We start from the raw sequence: 13,508 nt of genomic DNA on the forward strand, positions 1-13,508 counted from the left end.
TTACTGTTTGGTGTGCGCCAAGTCTCCGTGTTGAAGGCCGTACTTTGACCTATAATTGTTTACGTTTTACACACACTGTGACTTGGATGGAGAGTTGTCTCATTGGCACTCATACCACATCTTCTTATTTCTATAGAGAAAAAAAAACAACGCTCATTAAAACAACAGCTGTGATGTTTTGAGTTCCTTCGTAAAGGGTACTGGAAATCGGGTAACATTACAAGAGGGACAAATGCGAAGAATTCTCGTTATCAGCAGCACATTGTTCAAATAAATGTTATTCGTGAGGCCTAAAACAATTCCTGGATCTGTGAAAGGTCTTCACATTTCCATGTTTTCTAAGTTGATTTTAGCATATAAAGATTTCTGAGGGAGCTACCATTTGATTTTTAGGGGGTGGGGTGGGGGGGGGCTAGGATGAAATTTGAAAAAAATAGGCAGGACAGGAGTTTTAGTAAAAAAAAAAGGCAGGACAGAGATGACAACTAAAAAAAGGTGCAGGACAAAATTTTTCATCCTAGCCCCCCCATAAAAATCAAATGGCAGCTCCCTAAGGTTTTTGTTGTCGTAAAACATGGCCGCAAAAGGCAATATAAAACCTGATTAGCTGCGCGATTTTCATATTTCTTCTTAAAACTACATGCCTTATACGTTTTGCTTTAACGCTGATTCATCATTGTGTGGTACAATGTAGATAGAATGGTATATTAATTTATATCATCCCATGTTCTTCAATTCTTTTTCATTAGAAATTGTTACCAAACTTGGAATGCATTAAGTAACATTGCCTGACCATTACAAAAAAAAGTCAACTCCAGCCATTTTTTTGGGGTAAATTTACGAAGATTAAGAAATGATTATCATCGAGGGAATGCATATCGCCAGAATGATAAAAAATATTCTACGAAGTAATGTCGAGCTACGCAATAGATATTGAGAAAGCAAGAATTATTTAGACGGAAAGTAATATATTTTGTGCGACTGAAATATATTTCAAGGGAATGAGAAAAAAATTTCATAAAAACAAAATATTACTTTGAACGAACAAAGAATACAAAATTAAAATGCTCTGAGGGATCTTATTTTTACTATGTTAAAACGAACTGATGTAAGCTTTTTTTAAGTCTCCTCTCTGATGTCATAATATATTATGCTTGAAACATTTGACTTTTTGCAAACGCGGAAACAATGTAAACAGTATAAGTAAATACATTTGATTTAGAGTCGGCACATATGTCAACATGAGCTTAAGAAAGAGCAATGTATCAGAGACAAAAATAGTACGTCTCGGACTGTATTGACTGCATCTTTTGGCAAAAGTTTATACAAATTATAAGGTGATGTTTCATTGTTAGGTAATTGAATGTATTATTAGTTTAAATCGTGCAATTTCAGTTTTTCTAGGAATAAGTAAAAATTCAACGATGGATATATCATCAAGTTGTAAATCTACAAAGAACCGGAATGTCGAACCAATGATTGCACATGAGCGCAGAGAGCAAATGTCATAATATTATATACTAAAAGTAGTCTGGGGTTGAGCCTGATTTCATTCTCTTCAACAGTCAAATGCGTCATCTACCATACAGAAAACTCGTTTACCGATTGAAAGTTTATAAACTTCATTCACTATATATGCTAAAGCTTTCACTTGTCATGGTATAAAAGGTATATCGTTCCTCGGTCCAAGTTTTTAGACAAAGTTTAAATATTTGTTTAACAGATTTAATTTACCAAACATAAAAAATGATAAAGTAAAAATTTTAATCTAGCTTTAATGGACACGAAGAATGGGCATATCTATATATACTGGTATCCTATCAATATGAAAATATTTGACAAATAGAACATTTATATATATATAATTGTATACGTGTAATAATTGATATGCGGACCAAAAACGTAGGCGAGAAATAAATTTTGTCAAGACTGAATAAAGCACAGGCGTTCATATAGGAGAGAGACTACTGCGGGGGTCTTACGGGTGCATTTAATTACCCATAAGGATCTGGCACGGTCGGTAGGAGAGCGAGAAAGATCTGCATAATAGAAAATTGTTATAAGCACTACTATTATCATCGGTGAACTTCTTGTAATGTTGCTGCTAATAAATCAAGACAGCAGTAGTTTAAACGATGTTCAAATCTAGTCAAGCGACAAATCAAGGTGACAACAAAAAATTGAGGGAATCGAATGAACTCTAATAAGGAGCTAGACTGGCCAGTGGGTGCATCGACAGACTCCTGACTTGGGACAGGCACATAATGTGTCGGGGTTAAACATGTTTGTGGGCGTTCAACTCTCCCCTAACCTTGGACAGTGGTGTGACAGCACAATATAAGAACAAACTATAAACATCAGTAACAATTGCCTCTATGACATTTACAGACGATGACTTATTGAGACGCAGGTCATTACAGCTTAATTGCACAGTACTATCCGTCTGAAATAAAACAAATTACTAAACCAAAAGAAAATATTTCGAACTGCAAAATTTCCTTCAAACGAGAATACAAATTCAAACAAGAAATAACACATTCAACCTAACACAAAAAAAAGTAATTGCCCATGGTCGATATTCCCAAATCTCCTTTCTCTTTTATGGTACATATCACTGCCGTCCAAGAAAGCATTTATATTAATATAATTTATTAGAACCAACAATTTTTAGTTGATATCATGTGTTCCATATGGCATTACCCAACAGCATATATTTTAAGAAAAGAACTTCATTTGTCATTGTATGACTGCATTCCACTCATTACAGTAATGATCATTGCACTATACATGTCCTTATGTCATCTTCACTATAACTTTTTCTTTGTCTTAAATACTAATTCAATATTTTAATAATAACATAAGTTTGCCCATAATAGAGGTTGGCATGACTTCATCAACCGATAAGAATGATTATAATAAAGTTGATTTTAAACCCCGTTCACAATAAGTATCTAACAGTCCTGCCTATATATGAAAAAAAAAGTTTCATATCTACAATGTATTTATGACTTATTTCAACATCTTACCATAAGCTTCCTTCCACCAATTAGTTATTCAATATTGGTCAAGAGTCATTGACTTGTCAATTGTGATGTCACTAAGATGTTACAAAAGTATACACAACCAAACAAAAGCCTTACTCCAGAAGATATTTTCACCAGTGACATTTTTGCTTAGAAGTTTTGTATAAGACATCTTGAAGCAAAATATCTTTTTGGAATGCTGTGGTACAGATCTATAGACATTAACGTAAAGATCTCAAAATGAGACTATTATAACAGTTTTTCTTTATATGCAGTTTGAAGCCTTAAAGCAAATATGCAAGACAAATCTCTTGACCACAGGACCATTCATGACATTGAAATATATTTCTGAAAGATGTTATTTGTTACATTTAGAATTCCTTCTTTTTTATATTCGAATTCCTAGGGTAACAAACGTCCTCTTCATACATTCTCTTCTTGTGGCCTTTTGATTGCATTTATTCCACTGAATTTCAAATAAAGGATACCAGAGGTACATCTATACTGCTCCTTATTTTAAATAGAATCAACAAAGTGATCTGTTCAAGAATTAAGCAATGAAAGAAATGGTCACAATTTTCTTTTCAGAACTTTCAATTTTTTTGGGGTAAAATATGCATATAATGTATATACATTATACATGTATTTATCAAAGTTGTAAAAAAAATTCTAACATGTAAAAATGTTGTTAGTTAATAGAAAGGTTGGATTGGGGTATTAAGTTTCATGCATGAGTGAATTTAGGTGATTAAAAGTAATTCCAGCCATTGCATTCAAAGTGTATAGTTGCATTTTACCAAATAAATAATACAATAATATATAATTATTTTCAGATTTGTTCACTACTACTATGCCACAACCAGTACCAGCTGCTAAATGTTGATGTATTTACAAAAACTTTCCATATTATTATACTAATATGCATAATAAAATGTGCACTTTTCTCTGCTAGTGGTGTCTCCCATGTGAGAGTTTGTGGTTATTTGATAAATATTTTATATGTTTTCTTTGAGTTTATAAATTAGAATATAATAGTATTTGTAGAGATTTTACAAGTACATGGTAGATATATTATGGGTTAGACAAGAGACAACTACCAATTTAGTATGACAACAGAAGTAACATGGAGGAAGGAAGTGTTTACCTTTCTTGAGTTCACTCTGGTTGTTTTAATTTGGTAAGAGTGATATTTAGTTTTTTTAAATGTTTTGTGGACTATTCCTATTTGTTCAATTGACCATGGTGGTGTGTGTATCCTTCTGATTTTCATTGCCTCCTTGGAATCTTCTTATTTTTCTAAATGAAATAAGGTATATATATATATAACTCTTGCTGCATTTATTACCAGTTTCGGGAATGCTTTGCGTCACATTGGGATCAATACACCAAGAGCAGTGTAACCAAAAGAGCATAAACAAAATACTGTAAATTCAGAAATTATGACCAAGATTTAATTGAGAAAACATGTTCGACCTTGCAGTTCAGTATCTTGTTTTCTGTATTTTCTAGCCTGTGGTTGTGACTCCTTTTGATCTTTTAGTCTAGTTAATTATTATACCAGTAGTTTGATCATTTGACTAGATATTCAGTATATTTGGTTGTATATCTCTTCATTTGTAGCTATAACACCAACTATTTTATTACAATTGGTATTATCTTGTCAATAGTTATGACTATTTGACCTATATTTTGTTGCATATTTTACTGTTTGAACTAGTACATGTAGTTAGAATATTTTTGTTTTGTATTTCTCTATGTCATCAGTTGTTGAAATTCTTCAGCTGAAAATAATCTTCTCTTATTATCCCAGTAGCTATTTAGACTGTTTGACCTAGCAGTTTAATACATATCCTGTCAACTAGGTACAGTTAAAATAAATCAAACATTGTAAAACAGTGATTTATTGTCTTTGCATCAAATAACAATATTCAACAAGATCACATTTTTGAAAGTCAGTGGATGGAGTTTAATACTTTACGTTATGGTAAATTGCACAACTGAAAAAACAAAATTTTAAATAAAAAATCTATGAAAACTACTTGATTCTGTGAACAAGTGACTGAGAGATGGGTTACTCTACTTTTCTTATAAAGGTAAGGAGATGTGGTTGTATGATTTCATTGTAGCAACTTTTCTTTGGGGCACCAAATTGTCAAAAGTACTAGGAGGTCAGCAATAACTTACAGAAAACAAATAACAGCATCATTAAATTACCTTTAATAGCAGGCATCAACTACCTTTTGACAAAATGTTAATGCTGAATAATAAATAAAAAAGTGTAACAAACGGTCTTTTTAGAAGGCCGCAACATTTGAATCGGCCAGATCTTTCCTTAAACTGTTAAGCCATATATTAACGTTGAAGGGTTACGAAAAAAAAGAAACTTTAAAAGCAGAAAAAAAGCTTTTGATATTTCTGATTTTTAAGCTCTTTAAAAACACAACTTTAGATTAAAAAAAAGCTCAATTAGAGTAAAAGGACATTGGGGACATTTGAGATATCAACCAAACAACAACAAAAACAAAAAAAAACAAAACCCACATCAGACATCTAGAGATTAAACTTATTTTACTAGTAACACATTTAACACTATAAATTATGTTGCTTTTGTCCAAATTATAGAGTTTCATTCTCTTATATCTTGTCGAGTTGAAAAAATACAATGTATAACCCATTTTTTAAAATTGATTCATAAATAATCCACAACATCTTTAAAAGATAATTTCAAACTTTAAGTATTTATTATAAATTTGATGTCAGATAACTTTACATCAGTTAGCACAAAAATAAGAAATCGTTTTTAAAGTATATACTGATGCATGCCTAGTAAGATGGTTACAACTGTTAGATATAGGAATATGTACAGTTCACACTCTGGCTTTAAATTTAGCACTAAAGATGATTTGTATTAACCCATATCACAGATTACAGTAAACAACACAGTTGTTTGAAATCAAGTTGTATGCACTAAATTTGATATCAATGAATTTATAACAATACTGCTCACTGTTATAAACGCTTTGTCCAATAAATTTATGAAATGAAAGTTTTGACAAACAAATTTATCTTATCACTGATATGAAGAGTCAACAACATAAATTAAATTAAGATATTCACACAACCATTTTTAATGATGATTTTTCAGATTTGTTTCTGTGAAAATAATTTCAATATTATGCTAAGCAAATTAGTGCACCTTGTCTAGGATAATTCCATTACACACAATGACATTGAATATTTCATGTAAAAATATCATGACATATAACATTTTAAAGAATTATATAAATTCTATTGAAATAAATGAATTCACAGGGTCTCGCTTGTCTTACATATTGCCAGTACCATATCTGATTTAATTGTCAATATTTAATACACTTTAAGTTCATGAATTATCTGTTTTTTAATCATAGAGGTGCCATAACTTGTACCAAGATAAACATCAATGCAGGAAAGTTTATACTGATTCTTAATCTATTCAAAATCTCCAGATAAATAATCAGATTTGGCATTACATATATAAAACACTACAAGAATTTTCATAAAGAAAATTTTTCCCTGAGTTGACTGATGTCTTCTTTCCTGGCCATATCTCCTGAAGATTCTACTTTCTTCAATACTGTCTCTATATCTAAAAAAAAACAAAGGTTATATGTATAAATTTAATACTGAAACTCTATCAAAAATGGTTTATCCAGAAATGATAATGTAGCAAATCTGTCATGTTGGATTTATTAATATAATGAATTTAGTGACAGACTTATCCAAATAATTTTGTCTAACAATGTAGTTTAAAAACACATATTGAGTAATGCTGATCATCTAACAATACCATTTTCTGATATATGCCATCTACCAATTGTTTATTAAAACATAGACTTACCTATGATATTATTTCATTCATTTTGCAGTAAATTTTTATATTTTTTGAAGGTCAAATAGATCAACAAGATGTGTCAGGATCACATGAATGCCCCCATCTGAAGCCATAGTCCCAACAAATACACTTTTTATAAATTAAAATAAATATGCTACCAAAAATGAAACTCCACATAATATACAATGAACAAAAATCTACTCAATATGTAGAAACAAATAAACTGTTATCACAGAGATAAGTCTCGCCTTTTTGTAATTTTGATAATGCAAATGTTTAAAATAGCAATACTTTAACATGTAAGTTATGCAAATATTCAAAGTCGATGAACCATGACTGAAGGTACATGGCTCAACAATCTCCATGGAATGAGATGTGCCAATGCTAATACAACTGCATACCAAATACCATTAACTTATTATAAGTCGTTCCCTTTAAACAAACCTAAACACAAACATTAACTTGTAAACTATGTAAAAGTTTCAAAGTCAATGAACCATGATCAGGGGTGGGGCTATATAATCTCCATGGAAACGATACTTGCAAATGCCAATACATTTGCATACCAAATATCATTGACTTAACATTAGCAGTTCATCTTAAATGATCTAATCACAAACTAATACATGTAAACAAAGCAAAAGTTTCAAAGTCAATAGACCATGACTGAGGGGGCGGGGCCAAATATTCCCCATGGAAATGAGATGTGCTAATGCTTATACAACTGAACACCAATTAACATTGGCCTGCCACTAATGGTTCCCCTTGAACTGACCTAATCACAAACTAATACATGTTAACTTAGCAAAATTTTCAAAGTCTATAGACCATGACTAACGGGGCGGAGCCAAATAATCTCCATGGAAATGAGATATGCCAATGCTTATACAACTGCATACCAAATATCATTGACCTACCACTAGTGGTTTCCAATAAATTGACCTAGTCACAAACTAATACATGTAAACTATGAAAGTTTCAAAATCAATAGACCTTGACTGAGGGGGCAGGGCCAAATAATCTACATGGTAATGAGATGTGCCAATTCTAATACAACTGCATACCAAATATCATTGACCTACCACTAGTGGTTTACCATGAACTAGACCTAATCACAAACTAATACATTGTTGACGCCGCCGCCGCCGTCGCTGCCGATGCCGTCAAGGCGAGACAAAAAGTCAAAATATAAATACACTTTTCTTGAAATTTTCTCAAGGGCAACAATTCCAAGAAAGTAATGACTTCTGTATCAAAATGCAAACTCTATTTATAACTCATCAATCTACCATTATATAATGAACCTAAGAATCAGCTTAATATGTACAAGCATAATGATAAATGTCACAACAAATGTATTTTTCATAAAATTTTCTAAATCCAAGGGCTGTAATTCACTGACAATTATGTCATCCAATATGAAAGACAAACTACACCTAAAACTCTCTGTATACTAATGATCAATCAAAGAGCTTGATAGAAAAGGTCTTGGGGGAAAAGATGGCCAGTGTTTCCCTTGATGTCAGTAATTTTGTCAAAAATGATAAAATGCCAGATATATTTGTCATTAAAAAAAATATATATATTAGATTGCTCAAAACAGTACCTTACAATTCTGCATTTCAAAATGAATAAATTGCTTCGCCGAGCACAGCTGGATACGACCACAGAGGTCCAACCCTGAACAGTTCGAGCAAAAATGGACACAATATTCACGCTTGAATTGAGATTGTAATTAAATATTTGACACAGAATAACTGTAGTCAAAGAACTTAGAATTGGTTATATGATTTGAATTTATATTCAATTTTTTTGCTTTTGTGCAATACACTATGCTGTTGCTAATTGACCCCCCCCTCAAAAAAAAAAAATTATTTGAAGAAATTTTCTTTTTAAGACAATACAACATTTCTTTATACATAATTTAAAAGTAGTGTAAGGGAGGTAATCCAAACATAACATTGTACTTTTTTTTAATTGTCCATTAACCAGGAAACCATTGTTTTCCCCTTTTTTTGCCCCTAATTCCTAAACGGTTTGAGCCATAACCCCCCAAAGCCAATCCTAACCATCCCTTTGTGGTATGGAAACTTGTGGTATAATTTCAGAGAGATCCATACACCGTTCCACAAGTCATTGTCTGGAAACTAGAAAAAATGCTTTTTTGGGCCCCTTTTTGGCCCTTAATTCCTAAACTGTTTGGACTATAACCCCTAAAATCAATCCCAACCTTCCTTTTGTGGCTATAAACCTTGTGTTTAAATTTCATAGATTTCTATTTACATTTACTAACAGAGGCGGATTTAGAGGGGGGCCCTGGGCCCCCCTTTTGTGGGAAACATTTGATTGATTATATAGGGAATCACTGAAGCATGACTTGAGCGGGCCCCCTCTTAGGCAGTCAGTAGGCCCCTCCTTATGAAAATTTCTGGATCCGCCACTGACTAAAGTCATTATCCAGAAACCAAATGTCTCCGGACAACGCTGACGACGATGTGATAACAATATATGACATAAAAATGGCATCCATACTGCATATACCAGAGTGCCAGTGTATGTTGATAGTATCAAATCAAAAATACCATGCCTCCAGTCCCATAGAAAAATTTCAACATCATCTGCTTCATTCTTATTTATAATGTAAGCTATGATTCAAGTATCAACTTCTTTCACAATATACATATAATATTTCACCAATTACTGGATAACATAAAAATTCCTTAACATTGGAAATAGACATCTCTAATTGTTTTATAAACATACCAATTTTCATTATCGTATCTCATATTGTGTGAGAGGAGTTCAAGGACATGCCCCCTGGGGTTGCATGAAAATCCCTACACCATTAGTCAATATAAGAATAAGGAGTTGTTGTATGACTGTCATTGAGACAACTGTCCAACAAAGACCAAAGGACAAGGATGTTAACAGCTACAGGTCACCATAAGTTTACATTTATAATGTAACTTATGATTCAACTTTTAATTTCCCATGGTTATTTTTCAAAGATTTTACTAATTACCAGGATAACCAGGAATACATTTTCACTAATAATTCTGGCCTAAGCGCAAATATAAAAATTTCAAAACCTTTGGCACAGACAACTTTATTATGTTCATTAAATACAAATCCCATAATTAATTAATCAATTTTGATTAGTAGAAATCTTCATCCAAATTTGAAGAGGGTCAGACATAAAAATAAAGACATAAGCATGGACACAACAAAAAGATGGCAGGGCTGACATGGCAAAAACATTATACCGCCACACAAGAAATGTAATAATAATAAAAGAAAGTATAGCATTCAATGCACTCACTGACTTATGTGTGAATATGACATTCAGTGGAACATTTTCACTACATGAAAGATTTTATAAAAGTACCTTTCTTTTCTTCTTTAGACATGAACATGGCAATTGTATCAAATCTGGGCACCTTGCTCACGTTCATCAAAATCTGATAACTTGTTGACAGATCATCTACAAAAAAGATCAAAAACATTACGTAAAAATTATCCCAGAAAACTGGTGAATTTAACATATGTTTTTAAAATTATTAAAGGTTAGTAGTCAGCTAACAATTTATTTCAAGACGTAGCTTATATGGTTAAAATTATGGATTTCTTATTCATGATAAATAATAAAATTGTTGACAATTTATATCTTTATTTCTGCAACAGCAACACCAACAAGATTAAGTGAAATGTCCCTAGCACTGTATAAAGGAGGAATTTAATTGCGTCACTGTGATAGTTAAGATATGGTGAATCCCATAAAAATTATCAAAACAATATGAAGGTATAATGCAGTCAACTAAACATGATGGCAAACAATCCTACTATGAGAGATTTCTGTCAAATGGTCTCAGAGGAGTTGTGACCACAAGGTGTTATAGTCAAAATACTCCAATAAATAGTCAAAGTCCTATAACCTCTGTTAAAATGGTTAAGTCAAAATGGCAGTATAATATGGTTAACTACACATGATAGCAAACAACTTAACCACGTAGGAGAGCTTTTTGTAAAACCGTCTTAGAGGAGATTCATTCACAAGATGTTGTTGACATCAGATTACTTCAAAAATGTAACTGTTATTGCTAGATTACTCCAAAATAATAGTCCCATAACTCCCATAAAAATAGCCAGATTAAAATGACAATATAATACGGTCAACAGCAAATGATAACAAACATTCCTACTTAGTATGAGAGCTTTCTGTTCAATGGATTCAGAGGAGTTGGGTTTACAAGGTGTCATTATTACAATACTAAAATAAATGGTCCAAGTCCAATTACTCCAATAAAAATTGTCAAATCTAACTGACTATACAGCACCGTCATGAAAATATAACGACAAATAATCCTGCCATGAATACAAGCTTTTCAAATGGTTGCAGAGTATTGATGTGTTTCAGACAGATTGACAGACGGAAGGATGAAGACAATTACCGGTACCATACTTGTGGTGAAGGGGGTGGGGACAAAAAAATTTAACTGCATAATAAATAAGGCCAAAAAAACTGTCTGGGTATGAATAATCAACAAATTTTTGGAAGAACTTGAAAAGATGACAAAAGCAGCACTTGTACATACTATAACAAAAATGTAAGTTTCAAGTGACTTTGTCAGTTTTTGTGGTTGAAACTGAAGATCCAGAGAAAAGGACTAACGATCATCAAATAATAAATTATAATCTAACCATTATTAAATGTGTAGGGTTAGTTCCAAAACAGGGCTTCCAAAATGGTCATATTTTCCGGACAAGTCCGATAAATTATATAAATGACTTGTTGTGCCAAGGCTGAAACGGACATTTTAATATAGTTCAGAAAAAAAATTGAAGTTTATGCGATCTTTTTGACCTGACCTTTTGCCTTATACAGCCACACATTTCCGGTCATATATATAAGTGACATGATTAATAATTACTATCAAAACAAACCCTCTCATTACAATCAAGGTTAATTAGTTCTCTGACAGCTGATTTTACCTGTTCAGGCGACAGGTAAACTTTTTTTTAACGGAAATTGATCGGTCTAGTATTAAAAGTTATTTTCTTAAATTTCAGCGGTTTGCATCGAATTAATTTAGTCAACAAGATTCAGATTACCAGAAAACGTATATAAATATGATTTGATGAAAATTTAAAAAGGTAGTAATCAAGGTTTTAAGTGAAAAATCGTCAGAACCACATTGTTTGAACTAGTACACTCGTGCCCATGTGCACAGGTGTGAGATTAAATTATGCATCCGCATTTTCAAAAATGCTAAAAATATCATTGATAACTATATCATGTATATCTAACGTTCATTTCGAGTCTTTTCCTGTAGAAATAACGCGGAAAGAGCTACTTAAACTCAATCCTGCTTTGAAAATGTACACGGATTTTACGTATCTGTCTCTGGTCCGTGCTTTACCATTATCAAGTCAACATCCGGTAATAGGAAAAGTACTTTTTAAAAACGAAAGTGAAGTTATTGACAGCATAATTTTGCACAAATAAAGAGTCTTAGACAGATATTAATACGCAGCCGTTGATGTTGCACATTTCGAATGGTGCACTGTCAATTTAACAGTTAGCGCCAGAACATCGAATTTATATTAAAAATCAAGTCAAATGCCGTTTTTGCGCCAATCATTATTCATATGATGCCCAACTGATTACTATTGTTGCCTTTTGTTATTAAGTCTTAAGGGATTAAAATCGGGATAAGACAAAAAAAAATGACCGGCTGGCTCAAATATTTTTTGGAAGCCCTGTTCCAAAATCATCTAAATCATCTATTTAAGTATAATCAGTAACATTCAAGTCTGGATTGTGTAGAGACAAACAGCATGCAACTAATTAGTACTGGAAAGGGAAAGTTTGTCCAGTTATACCAAATTCATCTTAAGACTACATCTTTCAAAGTTACAAAACTGATGCAATAAATAAACTTTTCCACTAAATTTGGTATCTTTTTAATTAATAAGAATTTAACAACAATGTTTTCTAGGGCTAGGGGCTCCTTTCACAAAAAATCTTACAACAAAAATTGATACTGAAATGTTCATGACTTTTATCTTGAGTGTTTTTCTAGTAAGATTTATTGTGAAACTGATCACAGATCACTATAGACAATGAAACAAGCTGCTAATAGGGATATATCTTTTTTGCAGATAACTGTCACAAAATATAATTTAGATTGCTTGTAGAGATACAACCCCAACACTTAAGTTAAATTACAAATAGATTTGGAACAGTCGTCATAACAACTGTTTTTCTCCAAGTGTTCCCATTTCTTGAACATAAGAGTCACAACTTTGGTTGCTCCCTATTATTTACAACTAGTAAAAGTAATCATTAACACTCATTCATACCTTCACCAGTAAACTTTTCAGCCACACATTTTGCTATTTTGCTCAGCATCCCTCCATCTAATTTATTGCTTATCACTGAAAGATAATGAAATCATTGTTGAATTACAAATTTTACTTAAAATATGTTGTGTATCTTCATGTTTGCTAACTTTATTTTGTAGGCAATGTCAATACTAAAAGACCTATGGTTATGGCTCTATGAACCTCAAGAAACCTATGTGATAAAACATTGAAACTGGAGTGCACAACTT

General features: G+C 32.1%; 1 protein-coding gene across 2 annotated transcripts in view; it reads right to left on the bottom strand.

The window, feature by feature from the left end:
- Positions 1 to 4,904: 4,904 nt before the first annotated feature.
- LOC127730585 (sperm-associated antigen 1-like) overlaps positions 4,905 to 13,508 on the bottom strand; it is a 67,053-nt gene continuing 58,449 nt past the window's right edge. For both annotated transcript variants that reach the window (XM_052239043.1, XM_052239044.1), the window contains exons 21-23: positions 13,258 to 13,332; positions 10,283 to 10,378; positions 4,905 to 6,651 (exon numbers count right to left, since the gene is read on the bottom strand). In XM_052239043.1, coding sequence (XP_052095003.1) covers positions 6,560 to 6,651; positions 10,283 to 10,378; positions 13,258 to 13,332 — 263 coding nt within the window. In that variant the 3' untranslated portion in view covers positions 4,905 to 6,559. The remainder of the gene's footprint in view (positions 6,652 to 10,282; positions 10,379 to 13,257; positions 13,333 to 13,508) is intronic.

Source organism: Mytilus californianus, unplaced genomic scaffold, assembly GCF_021869535.1.
Source record: "Mytilus californianus isolate M0D057914Y unplaced genomic scaffold, xbMytCali1.0.p SCAF_2, whole genome shotgun sequence".
Taxonomy (NCBI): domain Eukaryota; kingdom Metazoa; phylum Mollusca; class Bivalvia; order Mytilida; family Mytilidae; genus Mytilus; species Mytilus californianus.